Here is a 27,402-nt window from a genome sequence, read left to right as displayed (position 1 = left end):
GCTGTCATGTTCATGTCCTGCTGGCACATGATGAGGACAAGGACTGCCAAGCTGGCCTTGTGATTTTGAGCTGATGTGGTGACCAGAGACGAACAGGGGCACAGTTGCAGGGCTGGACACAGGAGCCACCGTCCACAGATTCGCTTCGGCTCACCTGGGCCACGCTCAACCATCTCTGCACACACGACGGAGACACGTTCGCATCTCTCAGGTCCCCACGTGATAGTCCCACCGTCCACTTTGAACCTGCTCCCTCATGCTGGGAGACAGCATATAAGTTGCTCTGTTATTAATATCGCATCAATGTGTGCAACATGATACTTTGAGCTCAGCCATACCCCACTGGACTGTCAGAGTTGTGGTCGCACTAATTGATGGGTTGGGGTGACCTTGCTCCAAGCAAGTCTAAGGGTGTAATCTTCCCTACCCACCCCCGCTGATGTTGTGTCTTGGCGTCACGTTTGGGCCGTTTCCACAGTAGTTCAGGCCTTGCTATCATGTCATTGCACACATCATAGATCACAATGCTGTGGGAAATTTTGTAGGCGCTGTGAGATCCCCCCAAATGGGTACAGGTTGCTTGAGTGCGATCTGTGCTTCATTGCTGAGGAGTGGGGATCGGGCTCTGCACCAGAACCTGCAGTCTGTCGGAAGTCTGCCTGTCCTCCATGTCTTCCTTTCCAGGCACATCCCTGGGGTGACTGGGCTTTCCCCAGGCTCCTCCTCCCATGTGGAGAGCAGGCTTTTCTTTCCAGGCTCAAGTCTTTGGGCCACCAGACTCCAGAGCCCAGCTTGGCTGCCGGTTAGCTTTCAGGAAGGGACGGTAACAGGGAACCTGGTAGCCCACTGCCTCACCCCATGTCCAGGGTGGGCACCACCAGCCGCCTGAGCCATTCTGTCTTACTCGGCCCAGAGAGAGTCCCAAACTGAGCTCGGAGCCAATTCTCCCCCTCGACACGAAGGGAGTCCTCCAGTTGCTGCAGGCGTGGCCTCTTGGACTCACCATTGACGTGACTTCTCAGAGTGGGTCTAGGTTGCCATAACAACCACAGCCAGACTCTCAGCCCTTGGCACGAGTTCAGCAGGGAGCCTGGCAAGTTGCTGGTAGGACGGAGGTCCACGAACCTCACCTGGCAGCGGCCCCTGCAGGCTTTGCAATCGAGCATCCTCACGAGGCCAACCCCATGGTGAAGTCAATTCTGACTCCAGGCGACCCCCCGGAAGGTCAGAGGAAAACTGAGCTCCATCAAGTTGTCAATAGCTGGTTAGTCAAGTCGACCACCAGGCCTCCCTTCCAAGGCCCCTCTGCATGGACTTGAACCTGCAGCCACGCGTGTAACTCCCTGCACCATCCAGGGCTCCACATGGGTCCAGGGGAGCACTGGGACGCATTCTAAAAGCATGTGCCCTTGTCTCCTTGACCCTCAGAGAGGGATGTTCACAGCTACTGTGAGGACCGAGCTCCAGGAGCAGCAGGCCAAGGCGGGACGGGGGAGGCCCCAAGACTCCTTGGCCGCAACTCTCTGCAGAAAGGACTTCTGGGGGCACAGCTGAGAGAGCATTCTTTTAAGAAGAGGGTGTGCTGCTGTGAAGACATTTTTAAATGTTGCCAACAAGCTCCACCAGAAAAATGAAGCTGTTCCCCAGAGCCGAGCGCACAGTGTGAAGCAGACCCCCGAGGGGAGTCCTGTGTCATACTCTCGGCTGTGAGGGGTGCCGCCTGCCCAGGGCCCTGCTGAGCCTCTAAACACTCGCCCCGGCTGTGTTTCTTCAGCTCAGCCAGGTGCGGGCCGGCTGGGGTGGCAGGTCTTGGTTAGGTGCAAGCTTCCCCTGGCCGGCCCTGCTTGCTCTAAGTTAAGGGGCATGGGATGGGGCAGAATTTGGAGGGGGGACATTGTCAGGGGGTCCATCTCTGAGCCCAGGACAGATGGGACCAGGAGGCCTGGCAGGCAGGAGCGGTGAAGCTTGGGCAGCCAGCTGAGGAGCCGGGGAGTCCAGGGACGTGGGTGTGGAGAGGAAGGCTCCTGGGCAGGGGTGTCACCCAGAGGTGCCAGCCTTGTGAGGCAGCAGCGTGGGCTGGGGCGGGAATCTTCCACAATCCTAAGCATCATCCCAGAGCCCTCAAGGCTGGGCAGCCTCCAGGCTGACTCATGCTTACTTACCAATCTGCAGTGACCCATTACACATGGGTCTCACCACACCTTCGTTAGCTAGTAAGCACAATTCGGCCCATGCTTACCTTGCTGACTGGGTGCTGCATCCCTTCAAAAACAAGCTCAATGCCATCAAGCCAAGGCTCTCTCGTATGGAGCCTACACGACAGAGCAGCACTGCTCCTGTGAGTTTCTGAGACTATCACTCTTCACAGGAGTAGAAAGCCGCCTCCTCCTCCCAAGGAGCACCTGGTGGTTTCGAACGGCCGACCTTGAAGTCAGCAGCCCAATTCGTAACCACGACGCCACCGGGGTCCCTGTCTGCATCAGGGACTGTAAATGTGAAATGAGGTTTTGCATCTACAGGGAGGGGAGGTGGTGGTGGGGCACGGTAGGGGGTGGGTTGTGGGGAGACAGCCGTATGCAAGCCAGACCTGGAAGCAGAAACTTTGATGTGGTGACAACACGTGAAATTGATCCCCGTAGATTGGTCACCGTGCCGTGCTAGCCTGGCTGAGGTGGGAGCCCGACACTGCTGTGGGAAAAGCGTCTATTAGGCAGCTTAGCCTAGGGAATTGGGAAGTCCATTTACGCATGCCCAGGAGAGCCAGCATAGGGAAGCTGGATTTTCTCGCCAGTGGGCTCGGATGGGCATTACACCTGGAGCAGCCCACCTGGGCCAGGTGATTGCAATTCAGCCAATGGGAGCGACCTGGGGTCGTTCACCACGCCTTCCCCGGGAACCCTTGAAAAGACAGGGACAGGAAGGGAGAGGGCCTTGGCTGGTCTGGTCGTCTTTGTGGGAGGAGAGAGATCCTTGCGTGACCTGGGGCAGTCTCTGCCAGGCTGCATGGTCAAAGGAATCCTATGGGTACTGCGCAAAACCTGAAGCTTCTTTGAACTCTCATTAAATTCACTTGGATCACGAGCCCGGCTTCGGCGTGAAATCGTTCTCGTGCGGAGCCAAGGACCTAGGTTGGAATCTAGCCCGGAGAGAGAGACCTTACACGTCCGCACGTCCTTGCTTCATCCACTTCTCCCCTGGTCCCACACAATGTTTGCTGGGTGAGTGGTGGGCGGTAGGTGTTTGCATGGGCGTGGGGGGGCAGGCAGGGGGGCAGGGGTCACCGCTGTTAGAAGGGGTCACTGACTGGGAGGACAGTGGGAGTACTGGGAATCAAGAAATGGTTTCTAGCATGAGAAGCCTCGCGGTATGTGGTCACCTTTGGGGGAAGTGTCCCACACGCGGAGGGGTGAGGTTTGGGGTCAGGGTCGGATCCGTGCAGATTCAGGAAGATGGGAAGGCTGTGATGGGGGAGGCACCAGCTTCTCCCCAACCTCTTGGAGGAGCCTCTGAGCCCCAGGATGGCCGCTGAACTCCACTCCCCCCTGGCCCCTCCCCTCCCCTCCCTACGCATCTCTCCAGATAAAACCACGTTCTTCCAGTGGAGAGGGCTGAGAAGCTGGCCCCAATCCCAACTATGTGGACAGCTGTCCCTCCTCCCAGAAGAATCTACTTTAGAGGACAGCACTGAAGCTACAGCTCTGGGAGAGGGACATGTCTGATCAGAGACGCAGGAGCAAATGAAGGGAGAGGAAGAGAGAGTGGAGCACATCCTGGCCCACCAAGCCTTGAGGATATTCCTGTTCAGAGCAGCCAATGCACAGAGAAGACCATAGGGCCAGCCCCACTATGAGACACGATATCCCTCACTGACCCATGGCCCTACAGGGGACAACACTGGAGACACAGTGAGGAAATTGTGGCCAATCTAACCCCACCACACCGAGGCAAAACCCTAAGGGTGTGCAACAGAACAGCAAGGGGAGCAGAACAACAAAGTCCCCAGGGAATACCAAAACAGGCCTTAGGGCCAGGGCGTGGCACCTCATCAGACTCAACTGGAAAATATTCCTAAAGGTCAACAAACAAACCTTGAACTATTTACAGGCTTGCTTTTCTTTTTTTGTCATTGGTTTTGTTGCTGTTTTCTTTTCTTGCTTTGTTTTGCTCTGTCTTGCTTTTGTACATATTATTTCTGCAGGTCTATCTAGATAAGATAGATGGGCTAAGCAATCTGGAGGAGAAAACAACAGGACCGCAGTTCCATGGGGGACATGGGAGAGGGGGAAATGGGAGAAAGGAAGTGGTGTCAACAAACCCAGGGACAAGGGAGCAACAAGTCATGATCCAAAATCAGTGGGGAGGAGTGTGTAGGAGGCCTGGTAGGGCTTGATCAAGGGCAATATAACTGAGAGGAATTACTGAAACCCAAATGAAGGCTAAACATGATAGTCAGACAAGAGGAAAGTAAAATTAAATAGAGGAAAGAACTAGGAGGTAAAGGACATTTATAGAGGTCTAAATACAGGCATGTACATATAAAAATATTTTTATATGATGATGGGGAAAGAGACCTATGTGCATATATTTCTAGGCTTAGTATTAAGGTAGCAGATGGACATTGGGCCTCCACTCATGTACTCCCTCAATGCAAAAACACTGTTCTAATAAACTGGCATTCCATGATGCTCACCTTCCCGACACAATCACTGAAGACAAAGTGGGTACATAAGCAAATGTGAAGAAAGCTGATGATGCCCAGCTATCAAAAGATATAGCGTCTGGGGTCTTAAAGGCTTGAAGATAGACAAGTAGCCATCTAGCTAAAAAGCAACTAAGCCCACATGGAAGAAACACACCAGCCTGTGTGGTCACAAGGTGTCGAAGGGATCAGGTATCAGCCATCAAAGAACCAAATATCAAATCATTGAATGATGGGAAATGCGGAGTGGGGACTCAAAACCCATCTGTAGGCAACTGGACATCCACTTACAGAAGGGTCTTGGGGAAGACATGAGCCAGTCAGGGGGCAGTGTAGCAACAATGAAACATACAACTTTCCTCTAGTTCCTAAATGCTTCCTCCCCCTTCCCCATACTATCATGATCCCAATTCTACCTTACAAATCTGGCTAGACCAGAGGATGTACACTGGTACAGAAAGGAACTGGAAACACAGGGAATCCAGGACAGATAAATCCCTCAGGACCAGTGGTGAGAGTGGCGATGCCAGAGGGTGGAGGGAGGGTGAGGTAGAAAGGGGGTACAGATTATAAGGATCTACATATAACCTGCCTGGGGGACGGACAACAGAAAAGTGGGTGAAGGGAGATGTTGGACAGTGTACGACATGACAAAATAATAATTATAAATTATCAAGAGTTTGAGGGAGGAAGGTGGGAAAGGACGGGGAAAATGAGGAGCTGATACCAAGGGCTCAAGTAGAAAGCAAATGTTTTGAGAATGAGGATGGCAACAAATGTACTGGACACAATGGATGTATGGATTGTGATAAAAAGCTGCACGAGCCCCCAATAAAATGATTAAAAATAAACCAAAACCACGGTCTAGCTCATCTCCCATCTCTTGTGCTGAGCAGCGTCTCCCAGTGTGTGTGAGTCACCAGATCCAAGTGTCTTGTGGGCTGTGAAGGTTAGTGGGGGGGCCTTGTAAACCATTTGGATTCCCAGAAGATTATATAGGAGCCAGGCAAAGTACGTAGTATGCCGGCACCGAACACTGCCTCCCCCAATAACAAGACAGGAGAAAATTGAATAACCACGGGCGCTTCCCTCAGCAGGGTGCACGGCGGTTCCAGAAACAGGAGAAAGGCCTCCACACAGAGCAAACGAGGCTGGCTTAACCAGAGATGGCCACGCTGCTTGAGAGGCGCCGAAGACGCGGGCTTTCCGACTTTCCGACCCCGCGTCCCGAGGCGGGGTGCAGACCCCGATGTTCTCGGCAGCATAGTTTTCAAGAGCTAAAGGCTGGAGATGGCTCCAGGGACCCACGGCAGTGATGGGACACCTCCAGTCATCTATGTGCGACGAACAGCCATAGGGACAAGTCTGGGCCTGGCCAACACCGGAGGGTGGGGCGGGGGACCCTGAAAACACTGTGCAGGGTGGAACAAGCCAGGCATGAAAGGGCAGCGACGGCACCATTTTGCTTACACAGAAACAGAGAAACCGAACCTCCCATTTCTCCCACACCCGAACCCACCAGCAGGGCAGACATTGCTAATCAGCAGCGGCTAGACCATTCTTGGCAGGAAACGCCTGTGGTCGGGGGCTGGCTTTCAGGGCAGGAAGAAAAGACGGACTGCACCAAAAGGCCATTTTCAGAGGCCCCGCCCAAGCACCCTGACAACCGCATCGCCCACCTTCACGACCTCCCAGAGGCTGGAGGCAGCCCCAGGGCCTTCTGTACACTGCGCCCTGGCGACCCGCTGGCAGGGCCACAGGAGACCACCTACCTGCCATGCTAGCCATGGGCCTGGGCAGGTCCGGGTTCAAGCAGACTCCAGCCCTGACCTCTCCTCCCTCCGTCTCCTCCACTATAAAATGGGGGCAACGAGAGCAGCCTGTGGGTGGCCTACAGACGGGTGAGTGGGGGGGCACACTGCAAGTGCTCCCCGGGGTGTCTTCTCTGCCAACCTGAGCGTGCATGCCACTGAGGTGCCTGGGACTTCTCCCCTCCAGGCCGAGCTGATAGGAAGTTTGGCGCTGAAAGGCCTAGAGCGTGCCCGCAAGACGTCAATGCTAAGGAACCCTGGCACCGTCAAATGATTCACTGGTTGCCGTGGAAAATCCAGGGCGCCATCATCTAGCAACAGATGCTCCGGCCATGAGGCCCGCCTGGTCGGCTTCAAGTGCATGTCCAAAGTGAGGTCTTGCGTGGTTGAGGCCATTACCCGGATGAAAAGAGCCCCTTTCGTTGGTACCATCCCCATTACTGGACCCAGAACGGGTCATCGGGAACCCAATAGGAACCCACCTTCCAGGAAACCTCCCTGTCCAAGCCACCCCGTCTGTCACCGTAGGCCCCAAAATGGAGAGGCCTTCCCTCTGCTCCCAATGCTGCTGTGTAAGGTGCCCTCCCCCCATCATGCTGATGCTGCTGACTGGTGTGGACAGGTCACTTCCGACTCAGGGAGCACTGACCCCACGGGGCTTCCCAGGTTGCCCTCTCCATGGAAGGCGCCATTCGACCTCGCCCACAGTGGGGAAAGGATGAGGTGGTCTGCTTCCGTAAGGGTCTATGTATGGCCTAGACAACCCCACAGGGAAGCTCTGCTCTGGCCCCAGGGCCACTGACGGTCAGAATTGGTGTGATAGCAGTGGGTTTAGTTTGGGGGTTTTTATGGAAGCAGGTGCACAGGTCTTTTGCCCCAGGTAGGTGCTGGTGTGGGAGGGGTGTGTGTGAACTTGGTGACCTGGCAGAATGCTTAAGCAGCGCACCAGCAGGGAGGCCTCCACTGCCCACCCCCATCCTCGGTGAGCAAAACCAAGCCAGGCACATGCATCCCACCAAGCCACACGCAGTGACGTTACCTGCTAAAATAAGTCAGCACTGCCTCGTAGATGGGAAACGTCTGGGCTTTGTGGTTCTGTTGCAAATAGACCCAGCACAGCATTGTCTTCAGAAGGTCAAACTCACTAAAGGTGAACAAGCTGGGGACGGGGATGGGGAGGGAGAAGTATTAGACACAGCAGTTGGTTCCACAGTTCGCATGCAAGGAAGGCAGTGGTCAGAGGCTGCCGATCTGGGAACAGGCTCAGTCACGCCCTCGCTGCCACTGAATCCACCCTGACTCACAGGGACCCTGTAGGACGGGGTGGCCCTGGCCCTGTGGGTTTCCAAGAACAGAAAGCCTCGCCGTTCTCCCTCCACACCACGTCACCAGGCCTCCCAGGCTCAGGCAGGGAGCAGCTTAAGGGCCAGCTCATAGGTCACCAAAGAGTGAGCACATGAGCTTCTGAGCTTTGTGATTTTCGGAAGTCCACGTGTTGGGTTGCCAACCTCCAGGTCGGCAGTTTGAAAGCACCAGCCGCTTTATGGGGGAACAACGAGGCTCACTGCTCCCATAAAGCATGGCAGCCTGGGAAGCCCTGTGAAAGGCTGTACCGTAAGTTGGAATCCACTGAGGACAGTGAATTTCTGCTGGGTGGGTGTTCTTTTTATTTATTTTTTGGCTGTATGGGGGAGGGGAGTTGTAATGGTTAAATTTTTAAAAGCACTATCTTTATTGCTCCCGATGGATCCTAACCATCCAGAAGGAAAAAGACAGACTGAAGAGGACACAGCAGTGGCTTTGAGGCCACCGTGACCGGAGTTCAAATCCCACTCTCATGCTGTGTTGGGACGGGGCGGCCACCTCCAGCGAGTCCCTGCCTTTCCTATCATCTCCACTCCCCAAGGGGAGACCACAGGGGATGATGCCCAGCCTCTTGGCCTGCCGTAGGAAGAAGGGGCCCCTGGTGGCCTAGTGGTTATGAATTGGCTGCTCACTGGAAGGCTAGCGGTTTGAAACCACCAGCTGCTCTGTGGTGGAAAGACCCGGCCCACAGAAGGTTACAGCCTGGAAAGCCCAGGGGGCAGTTCCACCCTGTCCTCCAGGGTCGCTGTGGGTGGGCGTCGACTCCAGAGCAGTGAGTGTGGTTTCCTGAGTTAGGCTGGAAGCAAACCGGACAACATACTGAGAGTGTTTCTGGGAAACAGTCACCTGCTGAACGGGTTGGTGGTGCTGTGTAAGTGAGGCCCGGCGATCTGCTCCCAAAAGGTCCTGAGAACCCACGGAGCAGCTCTACTCCGCGGAGCCTGGGTCCCCTGAGTCGGGATTGACTCAAGGGCAACCACAGCCACATTGCTTCTTGGCAGTGAAGCATTGGTTTTAGGAATTACAGGGTAAGCCACGGACGCTCAGGGGTGTGTTCCAGGAGCTAGTGGACCCAGCTTCTTGCCCTGCAAAGAATGCCCAGTGCACGGAGGACATGGGGCCGGGGGCTTTTCGTGGGGAATTTCCTGGGACCTCAGGTTCCTTGTCTCTTAAGGGAAAGGGAGACTCAGCAGGGAGGAGAGTCCTTCCGCTAGGGGAGCAGGTGGCCCCACATTCTCTAGCCCCCTCGCTCAGTCAGGAGTTTAACTTCCAGAAAAACAGGCTCAGCATGAGATGCCACCATGCCCAGGAGTGAGTCGAAGGGGACAGCCTCGGCATGACCTCTAGAAAGGACGCAGACTGGACTCCCGAGGCCCAGGGAAATAAATTCACACCAGGGGGGTGGGAACAGCTGGGGTACGTGGGGGTGTTGTTCTCCAGGTTCTCTGTAAAATGGAAATGTGACCCAAAGCACAGTGGGGTCACAGGGACTCTGGGCGCGGAGGCTACATGGCCCAGGAGGCAAGATGTCCTGCTGAAAAGTGGGTGGTGTTCCAGCAGGATGTGGAGACACAACACCTGCAGCCACAAACTGGGGGACGCCTCAGCCCTTGTCCTGAAGGGTGGCACCTCAGGGCCGAGAGGGCCCCATCCCTGATCTTGAGGTTGGTCATTTCCACTCAAGCCTCCCTGGGGCCGTGTGGCTTCTTAGGACCGTCCAGCTCTCACTGGTCTCTTCCTGTTCCTGGGAAGCCTGGGCCTCCGTGGTCAGTGAGAAGGGTCCGAGTCAAGAGTTTGGACTCTGGCATCACAGGAGGCTTTGCCCGCTAGGACCCTTCCCTTAAGCTCTCTGCTCCTCAGGGACTTCACCGGGGGAAGGGAGATCATAACTTTGTTCCGTGACGGGGCCACGGGGGACACATGGGACAGTGCCAGTAGCCTCGTTAGGTGTTGCCGAGTCAGTCCACGTCATAGCCACCTCGTGGACCACAGGACACCATACCAGGTGGTCCTGCACCTCCCTCACGGCCATTGAGCCCCTGGGGGCAGCCACTGTGTCGGTCCATCCCCTTGAGGGCCTACCTCTCCTCGCTGCCCCTCTACATTTCCAAGCACGAAGCTTGTCTCCAGGGACTGGTCCCTCCACCCAGGAGACAGAGCATCTCGCCATCCTTGCTTCCAAGGATGTCTTTCCCAAGACAGAGGCCTTCGTTGCCCAGCAGTCGATGGTCTGTTGGATGTCCATCTTTGCCAACACTGTCCCTCTAGGGTAGCGGGTCTCAACCTGTGGGTTGCGGACCCTTTCACAGGGGTCACCCAATTCCTAACAGTAGCGAAATGACAGTGATGAAGTAGCAACGGAAATGATTTTATGGTTGGGGGGTCACCACCACATGAGGAACTGTATGAGATGGTCGTTGCCTTAGGAAGGCTGAGAACTGCTGCCCTAAGGCCTCGTGCTCTCTCAGTCCCCCTTGATTCATGGTCCAGCTGCCACCTGCAGTAGAGGCGACTGAACATATCACGGCTTGCGTCAGGTGCTCCTGAGTCTTCAAAGTGACATTTTGGCCTTTTAACCCTTCAAAGAGCTCAGCAGCATAACACACACCTGAGTGTCCAAAGAGAGGGAGCTTTACCACAGGGCCATCTTCACGGGCATGGCCCACGGTGCCAGATCCACAGCCAGCAGCCTGGCGCTAGTCAAAACTCTGGAAACCCCACCAAGCAGGGGATGCAGCTCCAGCCCCTTTACTGCACACTCTGCAACCCCCACACCTCAGGCTTCCCAATGGAGGGGCCTCTCGAGACCAAACCCACCAGGTGAGTTGACCTGGGATGGCGTGCATAGCCAGCCCAATAGCTTTCCATCCTGGCCGAGCCCACCCAGGGTGTCCTAGCTAAGTGCCTCCCTCCCTCTGCGGAAATAGGCCTAGACAGTCTGTGCAGAGGGCTCCTGGGAGAGGTTGGGGGGCAGGGGCGCAGTCAGCATCTCGCATCCACATCTGTCACGTCTCCCCAACCCTGCCTGTCTAGACACAGGATGGGTCATGCTCCGGGAGCTGTACGTTCTGCAAGACCGATCTCATCGCTAACGTGCTGCTTGAGGTCAGATGTTTTTCCACGTGTGGCCACCCGGGGCCAGGGCAGAGCGCCTCAGTCTCTCCAAGGGAGGGCTGGTGTTAGGAAAAGCAATCGTGTTTACTCCCCCTCAATGACTACAGAGCCGTGGCCACTGGAGGTCAGGAGGGTTCTCCCCGGGGAAAGGCAGGCAGGTCCCTGCTTCTGGGCCGGGCGCCCGAGCTCTCAGTAGACTATATACTAACTGCCATCGAGTCGATGCCGACTCACAGCGACCCTGTAAGACAGGGTGGAACTGCTCCTGAGAGCTTCCGAGACTGTGACTCTTGATGGGAGAAGAAATCCTCTTCTTTCTCCTGAGGAACAGATAGTGGTTTCGAACTGATGACCTTGCAGTTACCAGCCTGATGTGTAACCACGGCACCCCCAGTGTACCTTGGCTCCCCCTTGTTTCCCACTTGTCCGCTGTACCTGTGGATGTTGGTTGGGGTGTTCCATGATTGACTTGAGCTGTTTGCTCTCCTAGGGGACACCCACACAGATGAAGGAGGGTGGAGGAGGCCCTCCCCTGGCCCCATGGTACCCTGGGGTCCATTCTGAGTCTGAGCCACCCTGGGGGACAGAGAACAACTCCATAGGGTTTCCATGGCTGCCCATCCTTCCGGAAGCAGACTGCCTCACTCTGGGCTCCAACCTCAGACCTTTGCCTGCATTTCCCAGCAGTTGAGGCTCAGGAGGGCAGGGAGTTTGAAGGAGGTTCTACCCGGTGGGCCTGCCCAGCATGGGTGCCACTCCCAGGGGATCCCCATCCCCACCTCACCTGCCCAGTCCAGCTCTGACCTGGGCGACATGATCACTTTGTGCAGCAGTTCCCTGGGGATGGTGCGGAGTTGGATCTTCTTGCCCATCAGAGGGACCAGGTTCATCTGCAGCCACTGCTCACAGGCCTTGGTGAGTTGCCCTTCCTGGTACTGACAAGGTGAGAAAGGCATCTTGTGGACCCTTGGTGGCCCCTGCTGGCCCGGGCAGGTGCTGCATGGGAGCCCAGGTGACCCTTCCTTTAGGATAAGGAAAAATAAGCTCGCTCTGAAACCACCTCTGTAGACAGGGCCCGCGCGCTTACTGTGCTCTGGGCACTGGGCTGAGTGCTTTAAATTCACCCTCAGGGCAACCTGGCAGGCCCCTGATGAAGAGACGGGTACCTGGGTTCCCGGGACTCACCTGGCCCCCTCCATCCCTTGAGGGCCCCATGGCGGGGCTGGACTCCAGCCCAAGCCCGGCCTGGCCACTGGTCTTGCACGCTGACACCTCTGAGCAGAAGTCAGGGTGCCTGGTCTGGGACGGAGCCTGCCAGGTGTGTGCCATGTGCAGCCCACCCTCTAAAGGCAAGAGGGATGGAAGGCCAAAGGCCCCAGTGCACCTCCATGTCCTCAGGAAAGATCTAGACAGAAAGAAGCCACCCTGGTGACATTCTCATTAGCACTGGGGCCACGGGTTAGCTGTCCTCAGGTCACAGGGACCCCTGAGATCAAGGGCAGGGTCTTTACCAGCTGGTTTTTAGAAGTAGATTTTCACGCCTTTCCACCCAGCTTCTCTTGGTTTGGAACCTTCACTCAAACCTGGTCAAACTTAGCAGAAAGCAAGCCTCTGCTGACCAATGGTGGGGGCAGGGGGCACCTGAGGAGTGCTGTGCCCAAGGGGCTGCGCTGGGCCTCCTGAGAATTCTGCCACAGAACCACGTAGGTATGTGGGCTGGAGGCCCATGGCACATCCATGGGGACCAAGTTCCTGGCCCCTCCGCATTAGAGGCTGTCCCTCAGAGGGAGGCAGGTAATGGTAGGCCTGGGGCGCAGACCCATGTGACCCTGGCAGGTCCTCCCAGAGAGGCAGAGCAAGTCCCTCATGGCCCCCACAGCCCAGGGCCCAAGTGGGAGAGTCCACCAGGTACATGTCCTGGAAGGTATCTGCTCACTGGGCAAGAAAGGCTGTGTCTGCCTTTATGGCCCCCAAAGATGAAGGCCTTCCCCAAAAGTCCCTTGAAAATAATGGGACGCTTTCCCATGAGTTCACGTGGTGCCTTCAGGTTGGTTTGGGGGGCCGTGAAACCCCCTCCTGCCCCCACTACCTCCCCAGGCATGGCGGGCCCACCTGTCCAGGCTGTGCTTACTTTGCAGCCGACCAGGTAGAAGCTCTTGATGGTGTTGGGGCTGAGTTCGCTGATCATGAAAGTGACACACCTGCAGAGGGAGTCAGGTGTTAGCCAGGGGCCGGGCAGCCTCAGGGAAGCGAGCAGCCCAAGGCTGCCACCCCACTCAAGATTCCCACCTCCCCACCCCCAACCCCCATCTGAGCAGGCAGAGCCTTTGGACATGGAAGGAGACTTGTGTGGGGGCTGTGCACATGTGGCTGGAGCACACGCCCAGCAAGGCCAGTGGTGAAGCCCTCGAGGGAGGTCAGGCCCGAGGTCTGCCAACCCCACTCAAGGGAACCCAGGCTCAGGGGCACCGGCGTCTGCAGACGCCTCATTGTGTCCAGGTGCCGCCAGGAGACACACCAGAGCCCAAGGCCACTCGTGAGCGATTCCATCCACAAGGACCAGATACAGAGGCGAGGGTCGGGGGGTCAGGGTGGGGTGTGTGTGTGTGTGTGTGTGTGTGTGTGTGCGTGCCTTCTAGACACCGGGCCTTCTTTGGGAAGATGGAGTTTGCAGAACCCAATAAAGACTCTCGAGAAGCCAGGAGAGGCCAACTGACCAGCCCCCGGGGCCTTCTCCCAGCATGTGTATGTGTGAGGGCATGTCACCATGTACCAACACAGATGTTGACACAGGTGTGGAAAGGACATCCCCCAGACATGTTTCATGTCTACCCATCCATTCACTGATGGAGCATCGGACTCAGCGACCCTATAGGACAGGGTAGAACTGCCCCTGTGGGGTTTCCAAGACTGTTTATGGAAGAAGAAACCCTCGTCCTTCTCCTGAGGAGTGGCTGGTGGTTTCCAACTGCTGACCTCACCATTAGCAGTCTAATGTCTGTCCTGCTCTGAGCCAGAATCGGCTCAATGGCAGTGGCTCTGGTTCTGGGTTATTGATGCCTCACGGGCCATGTTGACCGTTCTGAGTGTTTGTTCTCTCTTCCACCGGACCGATAATCAACAGGTATATAAAAGACAAAAACACTGTTTTATTGGCATGAGCAGAAGCAATGATTGCTGGCAGTGAGTCCCTCTGCACAACATGGAGGTGAGAAAGGCTTTGCGGCCCAAGTGAAAGCAGGTGCAGGTGATCAGCAAGCCAGGTTTGGGTGCGAGGGAAGTCACTGTACAAGAGTCCTGGTGGACCTGTTGCTTAAGCGTTGTGGGTGCTGATCACAAGGTCCATGGTTCAAACCCACCAGCCATTCCACCGGAGACACCGAGGCTGTCTGCTCCCTACATACTCACTGCCATCGAGCCAGTACAAACTCCTAGCCACCCTACAGGACCAGGTAGAACTGTGCCTATGAGTTTCTGAGACTGTGAACTATAAAGGGGAGTAGAAAGCCCCATCTTTCTCCTGCATGCAGGCTGGTGGCTTCAAACTGCTGACCTTGCGATGCAGCCCAACGGGTGACTGCTTTGCCAGCAGGGCTTCATGTGTGGGGGTCACTTGATGGCCATGCGTGTTGAGGAAGTCACTTGTGCTCTGGCAACGTCTCTCCCAAGGGAGAGTCAAGAACTGTGGTTGAAAGGGGCTTGAGGCTAGTGGTGATGGAGGAATCCCTTTTCAGCCCTTCGGCAGGCTGGTGGGAATCTGTGCCCCAGTCCCCAAGTTCAAAACCACGCTCGGGCCCAAGAAACTCTGGGTCCCAGAACCAGCAGGGATAGCCAAGGAAAGGGGAGGAGTCCCCTCATTGTTGGTTTTGCCGGGGGCGGGGGGGAAACCTGACCTTTGCCCCCGTGGCATCGGTGCCCAGCGCTTTCCTTACCTTTGAAAGAGGGCATCGAACTGGAGGGTGTGCGCGGAAGCCAGCACCCCCACCACGTCGCCCACGTTCATCTCCACGTCGTTCCTGTAGAGGCTCTTCAGGGCCGTGGTGAAGGCTGCCGAGGAGGATGCAGCTGGTCAGGGGAGCCTCTGCGTGCAGTGCCCCGTGCCCTGGGGAACCACCTGTCCCCCTCCAGGCGTCCCTACTATCCACCTCCAGTCTGGGGAAGCTGGGCAGGTGGAGACCAGATGCTCAGACCCACCCCCACCCCCCAGGAGGTAAGGATGAAGCTAAGAGAGCCAGGCTGGGCTTCAGCAGAAAGGATGCTCACAGATGCTTTGGGGTCACCTTCAGGGGGAGATCAGGTCAGGGGTTCTTTCCTGGGCTGGTAAGGAGCCTTGGGGGCACCCAAGTTCCAAGCCACACGACACCCCTAACCCACAAAGACCACACCCTAGGACACCCGCTGTGGCAATTCCCCTCTGTCCGGTAGGGTCGCTCTGAGTCAGATAGACCCCACTCATAGTCGGGAGCAGGGGCGGGGTAGTCTCAGGGGTTGTTCTTTGTCGTGTTGTGTCTTAGTTTTCCCTAACCGGAAGGCAGCTTGGGTGCTGCCAAGGGCTTGTCAGTGCTTGGCTGCTAATGGAAAGGTTGGGGGTTCCAATCCACGCGGAGGCCCCTTGGAAGAAAGGCTGGAGCTTTAAAACTCTCGTGGGGTGGAATTAAAAGACAGCAGGATTCTCCCATAGACTTTCTGAACCCCCCTCAGACTTGTAAAGCCCCGTGGAGCCAGATGTTATTTACTGACACCCGTGGGGTGGTGGAGAGTCTGTCTGGCTTTGCGACAGATGTTTTTCTTTGTAAACTGCCCATTGTGGCCTGTGAAGGGATGTGAGCCCGTCTTCCTGCACCAGGTGTCACTGGTCTGCCGATGAGGGTGGTTTTCTCTTTGGGAATGATGCCTGGCTGACGCTGCTTTCCCACGGAGCCTGGGAACTTCCAGAAGGGCCCTGGGAGACTTGGGCAGTCCAGGAGCTAAATGGCCTTGGCTAGGGATGAGGGTGGACTAGACCAGGCCCTCAAGCACTGCTGGAAGGGCAGCTAGGATGACCTCTGAGGACAAGGGGTTGGCCCAGCACTTCTACCAACTCCCAAGCCCACGACCTCCCATGAGATGGTACTTGGCATTGCTGAGTGGCCCGGGGGAGGGGGGGGAGCCCAGGGGTGCCCTTGGGGAGCGGGAGGGCGAGGGGCTGGGCAGGACATTTTGCTGGGTGTTTTGAGAAGCCATCATTCTGTCCCCCCTTTGCATGCTTCTGGCCTCTTTTCAATGTCAAGAACCACCCCCTCTGGTGTCCTTCTGCCTCCTTCCCTTTCCCCCAAGTTGCCCCAACTCCCCCCCCCATTTCTTCATCCCCCTCAAGTCTTTTAAGGAAGGAGGCACTGGACATGGACCCGGTGGGCCAATGGCTCAGCACGTTTGCGCCTTAGTCTTCGCCCCTGCTGCCTGTGTGTTCCCTGCGCACCCCCAACACGGAGATGAGAGCAAACGCCTTACCTGCTTTGGTGACGAGTGGGTCATTGATCCGCAAGGAAATGGTCATCTTCTTCATGGGGGCAGGCTCTGTGCCCTTCCTGGAGGACTGAGCTGGGGAAGGACATTGGACCATGGTGTAGTGGGTGCAGATGGTTCTGGGAGGGGCCAGACAATGTAAACTGCCCCCCCGCCCCCCACTCCTCCAGCCCTGACAGGCACTGCATGGCGTGGGTAGCATTTTGCATGCCGGGCTACAATTTTGGAACACTGTTTGATGAACAGAACTCCCTTCTTTTGCCAGCATCACAGGGAAGAAAGAGGGGTGTAGTTTGAAATAGGTTTCAGACTCCTCTAAGAGTTTCAAAAGCAGAACCAACCAAGCATGCCTGTGGGACCTTCCTCCAGCTCCCCCAGGACGAAGGGCACTCGTGGTGAGCCCTCGAACCAGGACACGGCCGCTCGGGCTGCTTGTTACGTGGTTACTCATCGTGTGCTGTCTCTAATCAGGTGGTGAATGTGTGTGCACGAGAACACACACACACACAGATCTGACACAAAGGAGCGCACTGACGGGTGGTCACCTGACTGATGCAGGACGAATGTGGGCCGGCCCTGGTAGTTCAAAGCCACCTGCTGCTCCTCAGGAGAAAGATGAGGCCGTCTGCTCCCGTGAAGAGCTGCAGTCTGGGACTCCCACGTGGGACTCCCATATGGGCAGCTCTATCCTCTGGGTCACGAGCAGTTGGAATGGACTCACTGTCAGTGAGTGGGTGGAAAGCTATCCAACGGCGCCCGCTGAGACTGAGGGCCTCCAGGGAAGAAGTGGAGGGAGCCCGATTCACAGCCGCCTCCCAGCTCTGCTCCGAGGGGCTCTGAAGTGTGGAGGAGCACACTAGTCCGTATTTACGGAGTCCAGTGGTCCTGCCACACACGTCCAAGCCCCTCCAACGGCCCCAAGACCCCTCTGGCTTCCACTCCCCTCCATGCCTGCTGACCAGGCCAGGGTCAGGGGTGGGGACCTACAGGGCTCACATGTCGCCTCTCCAGAGGCCTGGTGCCCTCTTGAATGGAGTGACATACCCACCTGCACGCTATCCCCCGACCTGGTTCTCTGTCCTTCTCATAGACCCACGTCCCCGTGACTCCAACACTTTACACCCTCTTGGTGTAAGACTCAGGGCCGAGTCTGGTGTGCTCAGAGGGGGGCTGAGAAATTGGAGTGGCCCGAGACAGGAGCCGCGAGACAGGAGCCCCGTGCTGCCCCGCTGGTGGGGCGCCGTCACAGGCCCATTGTCCTCTGGCGAACAGGGCTGTGGAGCCTTCCTGCCTCTCCCTCACACACCTGGTTCTGTTCGGGCGCTCAGTGAAGTCAACACCCATTTATTAAGCACCTACTAAGTGCCAGCCTGTCCTTCCTCTGTCCCCTGGAGGGGAGGGTGAGGTCATCATGGAGGTGCCCGGCCCATGGTGGGGCGCACCTGGAGAGGCAGACAGCAGGACCACAGAGCACGCTCTTGTCTGAGCCTCGCCCTGGGTTTGCCTGGCTCCCTCTGCCCCAGGTGGTGAGTTCCTAGCACAAGGCCCTAGATGACCGATAAAGACTGGCTGTTAACTGCAGCGTCAGAGTCAGCCACCCCCCGCCCTCCAGCCCCCACTTCAAGTAAAGCCTCAAGTTCTGATGGGCAAACAGCCCTTTGATGGAGAGTCAGGGGCCAGCTGTGTGCACAGGATTGCTTCCCCCTCCTCGGGTGTCACACTGGAGAATAAACAGGCTCCGCTAATGCGCAGCCGAACCCCAGCTGTTTGTGGGCTCAGGGTGGGGGGGCCTGAGCTCTGCTGTCCCCATCACACCCACGCTGGGCCAAACACGTTCTCAGCCGCTGACGCCAGGCCAGAGGCGCAGCTGTTCCCAGGAAGCAGCAAACACCCTTAGTGAAGCCTGCTTCTCCCGACACCACCGGTGTGGGCGGGTTCCTCCGCTCAGCCCAGGGCCCTGGGGAGTCAGGCAACCTCGGAACACTGGGGGACGGGACACTGGGTGACGGGACATGGGTGACAGGATTCTAGGTGATGGGACACTGGGTGATGGGACATAGGTGACAGGACATGGTAGCAGGATTCTGGATGACAAGACCCTAGGTCAAAGGACACTGAGTGACAGGACATGGTGACAGGATTCTGGATGACAAGACCCTAGGTCACAGGGCACTGAGTGACAGGATTCTGGGTGATAGCACTTGGGTGACAGGCCCCTGGGTGGCAGGGCTACAGGTCTTTGTCTCTGCACTAACCAGCACCTCCCAGTCACCGGCAGCCTCTTGCAGGAGGGTATATCTCAGAGGGTCTGTGCTCCCAGGACCAGATAGTTTATTTTTAGTAGAAGTGCCACAGTCCTCTGCCACCCACCACGCGTGTGTGCACGCTCCATTTCCCACCCACCCACCCCTGTCCGCTTCCTCCCCCCATCCTCTCAGCTGAGCCAGCATCTGCTGGTGAGCCCGTCCCCGTGCCCAGAACAATGGCTGTGAGAGGCCCAGGCCACTCCCAAAGTCAGTGGGGCAGACGCTCAGGAAGACAAGAACCAGTGAGTGAGCCCAGAGGTTGTGTGTGTGTGTGGGGGGGGGGTGTCCACCCTGAGCTCTCTCTTGACCCCTTGGAGGCAGGGAGTCAGGGGCTCAGGGCCAGCCCCTCCCTCCCTCCTACACTGGGGACTCTGTCCACCAGACTGGTCCCACCCTGCTCTGCCTGCAGGCTGGCTGGCTCAGAGGGCCTTGACTTTTCCCTAGCAGAGGTGTGTGGATCAAACTCCCTAGCTGATGTGAGGGCCCAAAATGAGGCTGTCTGCTCCGGTAGATTCCTTCCAGCCTCGGAAGCCCTGTGTAGCGTCTCTGTGAGTCGGGGCAGACTGGATGTCAGTGGGTTGGGTCCCGATGTCTGCGGGCCCTCACTGCAAGCCCAGAGCAGTTGGCTGTGGGCTGGAGAGGATGCCTGGGGAAGTAGGAGACGCTGGGCTTGTCGGGACTGAAACGCGGGAAGAAGACAGAGTGGCCTAAGAACGCATCAGTTTAAAGAAAAGACAACAGAACAAAAACGCCTAGCCAGCCGAGCTTGGGCCGAACACGCCACTGACACCAGGTGGCCTCCCAGAAAGCCCTCTGATGGCCAGGCCATAGGTAGCGTCTCTCCATCTGTGAGGCTCGTCTCATTGGACAAGGCTTGCGGGATTATGAGAAGACTGTCCGGCCCTGACTAGCACTAGTATGTGCCAGGCGTGGTCCTGGGGCTCCACGCATCCGCTGCCCAGACAGAGCTGTTATCCCCGTTTCCGGGCTGCGGAAGCAGGCATGCCAGCTGCTGAGGTCAGACGGCCTCACTCCACAGGGCGAGACCACCGCTTATCCCTTAACAGCCCACGTGGCATTAGCCTCAGATGAGAAAGCAGAGCTGGGGTCAAAGGGGACCCTTGAGCTGGAGGCATCTGGGGCGCCAGGCCTGGTGCCCAGTGAGACATACCTTTCAGAACCTTCTCCAGTTCCTTGAGGGGGCTCATGGAGCCTCTTGACAGGGCCCTGAGGTACAGCCTGGCCAGAGTCTCGGACTGAAAGAGCTGGGGCTGGTGGAGCTCCCACTTGAAGCCCAGGCACTCGAGAATCACATCTGGGGGGAAAGCATCACTGTGGTTATGCCCCCCTGCCCGCCACCTGACACGAATGCCCTTCCCCCAGTCTTCCCCCATGCCCTTAGAGCACTGCTGGGGAACAGAAGCCAGACACATCATCAGCGACCATGCCCCGCCTCAGCGCAGAGGGCCAGTTCCCGTGTATCAAACCGGGGGCCAGCTGATGCCCAGTCAGGACGGCTGGGAACAATGTCCGCAACCATTGGCAGAAAGATACATTCCCAACCCGGCCTTCCAGCTACGATGGTTTTTGACACCTGCTGTTCACGACATTTGGGGGTCTGATCAGTCTTTTTCGAGGGGACTGGCCTGGGCATTGTAGATGGTTAGAGCTGGCGTCTCAGGTCACCCCACACCCAATGTGACAACCCCCCAGACTCTCTCCAAACATTGCCTAATGCCCTCCACCCCTACCCCTACCCCCCACCATTGAGCATGAATACTCGCTTATATAGCTTTCTCCCCTGGAGTGGCTGGTGGTTTTGAACTGCTGATCTTGCAGTTAACAGCCCAACACACAATTACTGAGCCACCAGGGCTCCTGTGGTGGGCTGTTACTCACTCACTGCCATTGAGTCAATGCTGACTCTTTACTGGAGTGGACGGTCTGGTCTTTCTCTTGAGGAGCCACTGGTGGCTTCGTACTGCTGACCTTTCAGATCTCAGGCCAAGGAGTAACCACTAAGCCACCAGGGCTCCTGTGTTGGACTGTTGGTATCTAAGCATTCCCTGTCTGCAAGGCAGTCGCCCTGTGCAATACAGAGAGAGCATGGCATGAGCAGGGCCCCTGCAGCCTCACGGTCCTGTAGGGTCTGCAATGGTCAGGTCCATTCGACTCGACGGCACCTGATACATGAGCTTGCTTGGTGCTGGCGGCTGGAACCTGGCCTTGCATAGTATAAACTTGGATTGTGGTGGGGCCTCTCCGGTGGTCTGACTATGATAGGTGAGAGAGCATCCCACCCGAGAGCATGATCGTGGGCCACAGCAGAATGGTGGCTCCTCATGTGTGGACAGCCAACGTCCGTCCGCTTTCAAGCCAGCAGATTGGTGCAGACATCACTGATCAATCCTTGCAAGCCAGGAAATGGCCTCAGAAGGTTTCTCAGGGCTGCCTAGTTAACCAAGGTGGGCAGATGAGATCTGTGAGCCTCGTCTTGGGAAGGACAGTGGCTCTGATCTCAGATAGCCCCCCTGTGGGGTGGTGGTTATCCAAGAAATGTTTCTGGAAGGAGCTCACCTGTCCAGGACCCTCATGTAACTCGAGGTGCATCGCCGTGTTTGCCTGATGGTGGCTATGAGCATTCTCAGGTGCGTTTGGTAAGCTTGGCTTTGCTCACCTGCTCTTGACGTAATAGTCCTTACTGGCGATACCTGCTACGGCAGACGCTACAGGGAGGATGCAAGCTACAGTGTGTGGGCCAGTGGCCCGGCCTGCCTTCCACGGAGGCCCGAGCCCACGGATGTCCCACAGCTGGTGACCAGGACTCACCTGCCTCTGTACTCTGGACGGTCTTTTTCTTGAGCTTTTCAGTGAGGAGTTTGTGAATCTGGGAAATACAGGCCCTGAAGGAAAAGGAGAAACAAGCAGCCGGGATGGAAACGAGCTTTTCCTCCACAGGCAACGGGTATCGTTCTCACGTGAGCTCCCCCCAAGGCGCCACCAACCCTCCGACTACATCGTGCCCTTTGGAAGAGCTTACGAAGCCCACGTCGTTGGCCCGTTTTATAAACGAAAGCTTTGTAGAAGCTTGTACTCTCTGGTTTCACATCTCTGTGGGTAGGCCTCGCCGAGGCCTTACTGTTTGAGGCTGGCAAGTTTCTAAGACAAGGTCACTTGTGTAAGTGGAGAGAGAGAGAGAGAGAGAGAGAGAGAGAGAGAGAGAGAGAGAGAGAGAGAGAGAGAGAGAGAGAGAGAGAACGGAGAAAGGAAGGGAAGTTCTACTCCTTTGGGGAAAGTTGTTATCAGCTCTTCTACTGCATGTGATGTGTTTGACACAGTTGGTTCATCTCTGAAAGAGCATAAGATCTCTTGGGAAAAGGTTTGTGGTGCTTGCGCAGGTGGTGCTCCAGCTGTGCTAGGATGTCGAGCTGGATTTCAACGTTTGGTACTGAATGAGTCACTCAGAGTTATCGGAACTTACTCTATGGTTCATCACAAATATTAGTAAGGAAAACGCTGTCACAAGAGTTACAAGAAGCCATGAAAAGCGTCATAATAAGTTCTGTCAATTTTGTAAAGGCGAGCACTTTCAACAGTCGACTGTTTTCACAACTGTGCAATGAGTTGGATGCACCCAATAATGCTCTGCTATTTCACCCTGAAGAGAGATGGTTGTCGAGAAGAAGTTTCAAAGTGTGTTTTTTAACTTCGTGATGAACCCAAAACTTTTTTTAATCAGAAAGCAAGACCTCAGTTCGAAGCATTTTTCAGCGATAAAAGTGAACTGCAAAAAAATAGCTTACTTGGTTGACATCTTTGCCATCTTAAATGAGTTAAATTGATCACTGCAAGGACCAAATGCAACATGCCTCTATTTGGAAAATATCTGATCATTCCAAATGAAACCTCAGCTTTGGCAAAAAAATAATTGGTTGAAAATAAAATTTACATGTGCCCTACCTTATCTGATTTCTCTGAGGAACATGAATTGAACCAGATAAAAGGATTCCAATGATAATTGCTGTGAAAGAACACTTGCAGGTGCTTGCAGCTGCTCGTGTGTTTGCCGACCCCCTTGGAGCCCCTCACCTTAACGTCCTGCATCCCTCTGGACTCTGACATGACAAGCCTGTGCTGTGTCCCTGCACCAGCCACCTCAGGTCCCTGCATCCGAGTGGTGTGTCCACTGCAGACATAATACCTGGATTCCTTCCAAGTCTGCTAGAGAGGATCTCAGCTTCCCTGACCCACCTGAACTTAGCTGGCTGTAACATTGATGACTCTCAGCTCAGTGCCATGCAGCCTGCTCTGGGCCACTCTTCCCTGTCCAGCACCTTGGTGTGGGGTGGAAACTCAGTCTCCATGGCTGTCCTACAGCGCCTGCTTCATCATACTGTGCCACTGTGCAAGGTCTCCCTTCTGGAGCTGCCTGTCCCTCAAGATTGCTACGCAGGTCGTCGAGGTTCTCTGCGCCAGGATACTCTTGCAGAGGTACTTCAGGGGCTCAGGGGGACCCTGCAAGCCTACAAGCCTCTCTCTGTCAGTTTTCTCAGAGCAGTCCTAACAGATATTGGGATGCAATCCTCATACACATAGACAGCTAATGTCACTACCTTCTCACCCCTAACCTGTGCTTCTGGGTTTCTACCCCATTCGTAAAACGTTCTCATTTCCGATGTATACGGCATTGTTTCAGATTAGGTTCTTGCGGATGGGCCATCCTCAGAATTGTTCCCATGAGCATGACCATTGTTGTATCCACTGTGTCAGACCACCACCGTGAGGGCCTTCCTCCTTCGTGCTCCCCCTCCTCTTTACCAAGCACGCCGTCCTTCTCATGGACTGGTCCCTCTTGACAATATGTTCAAAGGATGTCCAATGAAGCATTGCATTTTTGCCTCTAGAGAGCACTCTGGCCATGTGTGGTAGCACATTATGTCTCAGGAGGGGTTATAGGTTATGGCTAGTTACAAGCAATTGCAGATTTGATAAATAACTTAAAATACTGAAAACTGATAGATAAATTCCCACCTAATTTACAATAAAGAATTATTTTATGACAGGAAAAAAAAGTCATGGGGGCTCCAAGCACAACCGGTCCCCAAACTGTCTCCACTTTGCTACTCTGCCTGGCCTCCCTGCCTCATGAAATCCCACCCGCAGCCGCCAGCACCCTCAGCCAGAGACCCATGTGCCACCCAGTCCAGCCACGCCCCGCCCCACTTCACTCTCTTTGGAATCCATCCGTCTCTTGTCATCCTCATAGCTGCAAATTTCATCCACAACCAAACTCACTGCCATGGAATCAATGCCAGCTCACAATAGCCCCACAGGACAGGGTCGAACCACCCTGTCAGTTTCTGAGACTGCAACTCTGAAGGGGAGTAGAAAGCCTCATCTTTCTCCTGAGGAGCTGCTGGTGGTTTCCAACTGCTGACCTTGCAGGCAGCAGCCCAGTGTATAACGAGGACTCCTTAGCTTCACCCAAGCCGTCATCCAAAGCAAAACAAGGCAAGCCCGTTGTTGATGAGCCCTAGGTCGGACAGGGCAAAGCAGTGCCATGGGGCTTCTTTGTGGACACATGGTCTTTCACCCATGGAGCTGCTGGTGGGCTCCAACCAGCAATCTTTTGGTTAGCAGCTGAGCGCTTCACCGTGGCTCCACCAGGGCTCCTGAAGCTGCCATCACCTCCTGGCTTAGCACGGCCAGAGCTCCCAGCCTGCTGGAGGCCACGTGAGATGCAAATCACACCATGCCCCCACCCCCTTTCCTGCCGAAAATCTACCAATGTCTTCCTAGTGCTCCTGAGGTCAAGTTCTCAGTTCTTGGCTTGGTCACACTTCCCTGATTTCTGTGCTGCTTCTCTTTGCCCACTCACACCCCAACACGCCCTCCCCAACCTTGGAAATCCCGCTGCCTCTTGCTTCCACCCTCCTCTGTGTGTGCCGTCCCCTCCACCTGGAACACACTCCTCTCTTGACTGACCAAGTTCCTGCTCAGCGCCCACCCAGACCAGGGAGGGAGTCGTGGCCATTGGCCATCCTCTTGACCCATGCTGGCCTTGAGTGTTGCCCATTACACTCTCTGGGTCAGCCTTGCAGTCCCCTTCACTCGGCACTGTGTTCCAGAAAGATAATATAGGGCCCAGCACAAGCCACCAGGCAGGTGTGCCCTACACAGCTTGTGAGAGTGACACAGATAAGAGGCTGTTCCCCAAACACCAGGCACTCGCCATGCTGAGCATGGAAATAAACCCATGCCTGAGTCACACACTCACAGGCCAAGGGCGGTCACCCCAGGAAAGCCATCAGCCAAGAGGCACATCAGTCTGGTCAGTGCCAGGTCAGCCTTGCCGGGCTGTTTCCCAGAGATCCCAGGAGCCCTTCGGGCCGGGGGCAGGGTGGTGGTGGTAGCATGCAGGTGGGTGTGGGGCAGGGGTGGAGGTGGGGAAGAGTGACTCTGAGTGACTGGTCTCAGGAAGGAGTTGTTTATCTGAACCATCCTGAATCCCTCTGGTGGCTTGGGTCACACGTCTGCGACAGCTGGCTAAGGTCAAGCGCTCAGCATGGTGAACCCAAAACGGAGCAACAGACTGGAAAATATGGGGCAATGCCATGAGCTCAGCGGTCCTCCCAGACACTGTCACCGCCAGCTGGGCATGGGGTGCCAGACAGCAGACAGAGCCTCCGCCGCTGCCTCCCCAGGGCGTGAGCAGGGCCGGTCACCAGTCCCGTGTATCACACGCTCGGCTGACCCCGGGCAGGCCTTCGTTTCAGGTTCACGGGAAAGGCTACTGAACCCAGGGGCCTCTGGGAGTTGTCCCTTCGCTGGGCCTAGAGGCTGTTCCTGTCCCCTGTCGAGTCGTTCCACCGCACAGTGACCCTGCAGGACAGAGTAGAGCTGCCCCGAGGTTTCCTAGGCCATTGTCTTTTGGGAGGGTGGGGGTGGGCAGCAGGGACGGTGAGCTTGCTGCTGCTGCTGCAGTGCCAGGGACAGGTTCAGCTCACAGTGACCAGTGGACCACAGACCGAAACCCCGCCTCCTCCGCCGCCCATCATTGCAGGCCCAGTGCCGACCCCTCTCCTGGAGGGTCTTCCTCTCTCTTTACTAAGGAGTCCTGGTATCGTTGTGGATCACATTGGGCCGCTGACCGCAAGGTCAGTCGTTCGAACCCACCAGCTGATCCTCAGTGGGAAAGATGCTCCCATAAAAATAGATAGATAGATGATAGATAGATGATAGATGATAGATAGATAGATAGATAGATAGATAGATAGATAGATAGATAGATAGATAAAAACTATCGTCTCAGAAACCCACAGGGGCAGGGGGGCAGAAAACAGAGAAAGTGGTTGAAGGCAGACAGCAGTCGGTATAAGACATGAAAAAAATAATGATTTCTAAATTACCAAGGGTTCGTGAGGGAGGAAGGGGAATAAAATGAGGAGCTGAGACCAAGGGCTCAAGTAGAAAGAAAAGGTTTGAAAGTGATGATGGCAACAAATGTACAAATGTGCTTGCCACAATGGATGGGTGGGTGGATGGGGATCGGAGCTGTACGAGCCCCAGTAAAATGACAGTGAGATAAAATAATAGCAATAATAATGGCCATAAAAGGAGCCCCACAGGGGCAGTCCACTCGGGGCCCTAGAAGGTTTCTCAAAGTCAGAATAAATGCGATGGCAGAATGTGGGCATCTCTGGTTTCCCCTGACCAAGGGCAATGTGTATGAGGGGGCTTCTAGCTTCATGGCGAGCAGCTGAGCACCCCACCACTGCCCCGCCGGGGTCCTGTGGAGACCAGAAGGTCACCACAGCCGCTGAGCTGATTTGGACTCACAGGGAGCCTGGGGAACAGAGCGAGACCGCTCCCGAGGGTGTACATCCTTAGGGAAGAATGCAGACAGCCTCAGCTTTCTCTCTCAGAGTGGCGGGTGGGTTGGAACCAACGACCTTGTGGTTAACACCACTGTGCCACCAGGGGTCCTTGGACTGGAGACTAGTTGGGACACAGTGGCCTGTGGTGAGGCAGCGTGAGGGGTGTGGGGGTGCACTGCTAGGCCGGTCCCTGAGCCGCGACTCCGGAAAGAGTAAGGAAGGAGGAACTAGGGAAGGTCTCCCTGTTTCTCATGGGCACCAGGACCTCCCACCGCAGGGCTGTGGGCTGTGAACATACAAAGGCCCCCAATCGACTTACTGTCTGGTGGCATCAGGCAGATGGGGGCCTGGATCCTGCCCTTCTGTTTCCAAGACCCGTCTCCCTCTCCCCTCTGGGCTGGACGGAGTGATCCCATGCTGCTGGGATCAGGAGCAGCCAGGGGCCCATGCCTGTGTCCTTGTTAAAATCTTCACTCCAGCCCCTAATCCCCAAGGAGCCTGGCTTACATGGGCTCCCCCGACAAGCAGGTCCGAGACAAGGATTGGGGGGCAAGTCGGATTATGTGGGCAGGAGCCCCCAGAGGGAGGGAGGGAAGGCCAGGACTCGAAGGAGTGAGTCAGGGATGGAGAAATCAAGCACAAACCAACAACCAGAGCTGCCAACTGGCCAGTTCCGGGCCTCCAAGGCCGTGACCTTCTGGAGGGAGCCGAGGGCTGCAGGGTTT

The 27,402-nt window shown here is 56.0% G+C and overlaps 1 protein-coding gene across 1 annotated transcript in view; it reads right to left on the bottom strand.

Annotated features, from left to right (window-relative positions):
• The window catches only part of BTBD16 (BTB domain containing 16), a 59,718-nt gene that overhangs the window by 23,169 nt on the left and 9,147 nt on the right, over nucleotides 1-27,402 (bottom strand). Inside the window, exons 5-11 of the mRNA XM_075533475.1 lie at nucleotides 21,630-21,703; nucleotides 19,972-20,115; nucleotides 16,480-16,569; nucleotides 14,922-15,036; nucleotides 13,121-13,190; nucleotides 11,794-11,924; nucleotides 7,550-7,669 (exon numbers count right to left, since the gene is read on the bottom strand). Coding sequence (XP_075389590.1) covers nucleotides 7,550-7,669; nucleotides 11,794-11,924; nucleotides 13,121-13,190; nucleotides 14,922-15,036; nucleotides 16,480-16,569; nucleotides 19,972-20,115; nucleotides 21,630-21,703 — 744 coding nt within the window. The remainder of the gene's footprint in view (nucleotides 1-7,549; nucleotides 7,670-11,793; nucleotides 11,925-13,120; nucleotides 13,191-14,921; nucleotides 15,037-16,479; nucleotides 16,570-19,971; nucleotides 20,116-21,629; nucleotides 21,704-27,402) is intronic.

This window comes from Tenrec ecaudatus, chromosome 16 (assembly GCF_050624435.1).
Source record: "Tenrec ecaudatus isolate mTenEca1 chromosome 16, mTenEca1.hap1, whole genome shotgun sequence".
Taxonomy (NCBI): domain Eukaryota; kingdom Metazoa; phylum Chordata; class Mammalia; order Afrosoricida; family Tenrecidae; genus Tenrec; species Tenrec ecaudatus.
The sequence above is the reverse complement of the archived record's forward strand: the minus strand, read 5'-3'. Positions and strand labels throughout refer to the sequence as shown.